The sequence below is a fragment of the Hydra viridissima genome, unplaced genomic scaffold (genome assembly GCF_058129835.1).
Source record: "Hydra viridissima isolate aposymbiotic clone 2 unplaced genomic scaffold, HvirCarnegie_v1 scaffold_7, whole genome shotgun sequence".
Taxonomy (NCBI): Eukaryota; Metazoa; Cnidaria; class Hydrozoa; order Anthoathecata; family Hydridae; genus Hydra; species Hydra viridissima.
The window spans coordinates 16,205,932-16,209,283 of NW_028324306.1; the positions used below are offsets into that span (position 1 = coordinate 16,205,932).

At 36.0% G+C, this 3,352-nt stretch overlaps 1 protein-coding gene across 1 annotated transcript; it reads left to right on the top strand.

Moving 5' to 3' along the window:
- The first annotated feature begins 2,558 nt into the window (after nucleotides 1–2,558).
- On the top strand, nucleotides 2,559–3,023 carry LOC149886367 (uncharacterized). Its single transcript, XM_090094377.1, has one exon. The coding sequence runs from the start codon at nucleotides 2,559–2,561 to the stop codon at nucleotides 3,021–3,023; it is 465 nt and encodes a 154-aa protein (XP_089950503.1).
- Nucleotides 3,024–3,352: the final 329 nt, after the last annotated feature.

Consider the following 3,352-nt stretch of genomic DNA (forward strand, 5'->3'; position numbering starts at 1 on the left):
TCACATCCTTTCCATTCATTATTGATTTTTTTATTCTGTCAGCTTGACCTTGTGAAACATTTACTTTGACACTGAAATATTTGTTTATTTTTTAAAACGTCGAAAATATTTATTTCATTTCTCGAATGTGATATCTGATTGTAATATCCTCACCACGAAAATCAACCAAATTTCCATTTTGGTCGATAATACGAGTGACCATTGTGGAAATCTCATATAATTTTACAGGAAGATAAACCAAATAGTGGGTCTCTCAATGATTTTAAAACCTGGACCTACGTTTGGATAAAAGGAGTAAATGCAATTTAATTGGGATCCATTAATATATGCCGACACAATGACGTTGTTGAGGATCCTGATTGTGTTAATGCTTGAAATTTGTACAATATTGTCAGACTCATATTCAAAATTAAACTTTTTTTTAGCAAACCCCAAAACTGAAGCAATGCTGTTTTCCACATTCAGATTCATTAAATAATTTAAACTGAGTTTAATGTTTGATTTCAAAGTATTAAGATTGTATCCAATTTTAATGTTCTTTGGAGAGTAACTAATTTTATTTGCAGCGACACAACTTCCGCTTTGTGAAGAGTAATTTTTTATCGTGCTTGAAATAGACTTTTGCAAATACTCATTGATATCTTTAATGTCGTAACTTCCATCTGGAATGACAATGTTTTCCCAATTGTATCCATTGTTCATGCTGTACCTGAAAGAATTGTTTTTGCTGTTGATATTTGGAATGCTGTTGAGCGTCTCCATACCAAGAAAAGCCATCTCATAAATTTTCCCTTTTTCAAAACCGATTTTGTCTAAAAAATCTGTTGTGATCACGCTTGATTTTCCATCCACATCGATTATAATCTCTGGCATTTTATTTTATTATGCATCATTTTTTAAATTGTTTCTTATGGAAAATAAACATTGTCAAATCCGCTTCGATATTTCCCGTAGTTCTTCTTGGAGGACAAATCGATGACGGCAAATCCGTGGGGTTGAGACCAGCAATGTTTGTAAAACTTTTTAAACTCTTCTTTTTCCATATCGCTAGAAACATGGTCTCGATAAATGTGGTCGACGTTTTTTTGGTCCTGTGGAACGAGGCAAATAAAATTCGCATTTTCTCTGATGGTTTGTCTGCGGAGCATGAAATAATTTTGAGCCAGGTAAAAGCAGTCGACGTTGGAATGCCTTCCTCTGATGTAATATTTTTCGCACTTGTTTTGTTTGGTCAATTGCAAATTGTCAAAGATCATTAAATTGTTTTCGTGGCGTCCAGATATTCAGGCTCAGGCATGTCGTAAGTTGTTTCAAAAAATTGGCATTCCATGTCGGTTTCATCACCATAATTTTTTGAAAGGTCGTCAATCACACATTTAGAGTTTAAATTCAATTTTTCAATTTTCCCTTGTACTTTAAAAAAATCGAGGATGACCTCTTTGGGCAATTTCTTCTCAAACGAGCTTTTGGGTACTTTGTATTCAGGTTGTAAAAGGGACTTTCCAAACACCTGAAAATTGTTGTAATCGAGCCATCCCGGTCTCAGCAGCAAATTCAGCAGCAAAGTTGTTTTTCCACAACCTGACTTTCCGATGATGATTTCTCTTATGCTTCTTGGCAAAAGCTTGTTGTTGTTCCTTTTGCTCTTTTCAAAATTCCATGACAAATTGGTAATTTCCATTTTTATCTTAAAAAAATTTTTCTAAATATAAAATGTACCGCGTCAAATGCAAAAGAAAAACCGAGACGATTCACTTGAGGAACGAAGTCTCCAGAAACAACAAAAAAATGCTTAAAGGTACTTGCGAAGTTTGCGGAACGACCAAGAATAAATTTTTATCGTCCACAAAAGGAGGTGACTTGGTAGAATCACTAAACAAACTATCCAGCAAAATCAAGCTGCCGTGGGCAAAGTTTCCAGGAGAAATGCACATTCCTGGCATGAACTTCGCAGGATCTGGCACAACCTTGGACAAGAGACTTACCTCCACAGACATGTATCAGGAATCGAGCAAACCCGTGGATTGGGTGGACAGTGCGGCATATCATCACGACCTTGCTTACAAGTATTTCAACGATAGGCAAAACAGGGTTGTAGCGGATCAAATGATGCTTGAAGAAATGAACCCCATACCCAAAATGACTCATCATTTCAAAAGAAGAAAAGTGATTGTGAATGACGTTGATGAAATATGGGCTGCTGACTTAGTCGACATGCAATCGTTTTCGAAATTCAACAACGGCGTAAAATACTTGCTCATGGTGATTGACTTGTTTTCAAAGTATGGATGGATTGTTCCTTTAAAAAGCAAAACGGGTCTTGATGTGGCTGAAGCTTTGAGTAAAATCTTCGAAAAAAGAAAGTGTTCTAAAATGTGGGTGGACAAAGGAAAAGAATTTTATAACAAGCATGTGAAAGCGCTGGACGTGCAATTACACTCCACTGAAAACGAAGAAAAATGTTGCGCCGTTGAACGATGGAACAGAACGATGAAAGGAGAAATGTTTAAATACTTTTCAGAAACAACACCAAAAAATACATTGACGTTTTAGATGAAATGGTGAGCAGTTACAACAGCACAAAACACTCTTCCATCAAAGTGACTCCAGTTGAAGCCAGCGATGAAAAGAACAAAAAAAAGGTCTGCATGAATCTGTATGGAGAGGTACATACTGAAAGACAAGAACCAAAATTTTTGATTGGTGAAAAAGTGAGGATCACTAAAAAGAAGTCCAATGTTGAAAAAGGGTACACACCGAGATGGAGTGAAGAGGTTTTCACAGTGTCAAAAATTCAGTACATGGATCCACCCACGTATAAAATCACCGACGCCAATGGTGAAGAAATTCAAGGACCTTTTTATGAACAGGAAATGCAAAAGACTCATCAAGACATATTTAGAATTGAAAAAGTGATTCGTAAACAAAAGAACAAGTTGTTAGTCAAATGGCTAGGATACCCAGACTCATTCAACTCGTGGGTGGATAATAAAGAACTTATAATTTTGCAAAAAACGACCTAAAAATTTTCTTTTCGCATATTAAAATGCATGCTCCTCACAAGTTGTTTAAAAACGTCGCTTCAGTAAAAGTCCAAAGTTTGGATTTGCAATTTGGTCATTTGGAGGAAAGAATTAAAGAGTTGGAGGTAAAAAGGCCGGGCAATATAATTGTGACCAAAATAAAGTTGGATCATCCCACCTATTACAACGTTAACGGACAGCACACACTTGTCCAAAAATGAGAATAATTACTCCAAAAAGCACCGGAAAAACCCTTAAGTGGGAACAATATACACACCTTCCTGATATGAAAAATCCAAAATTTGAAATCTTTTATCACCGTCCGAGAA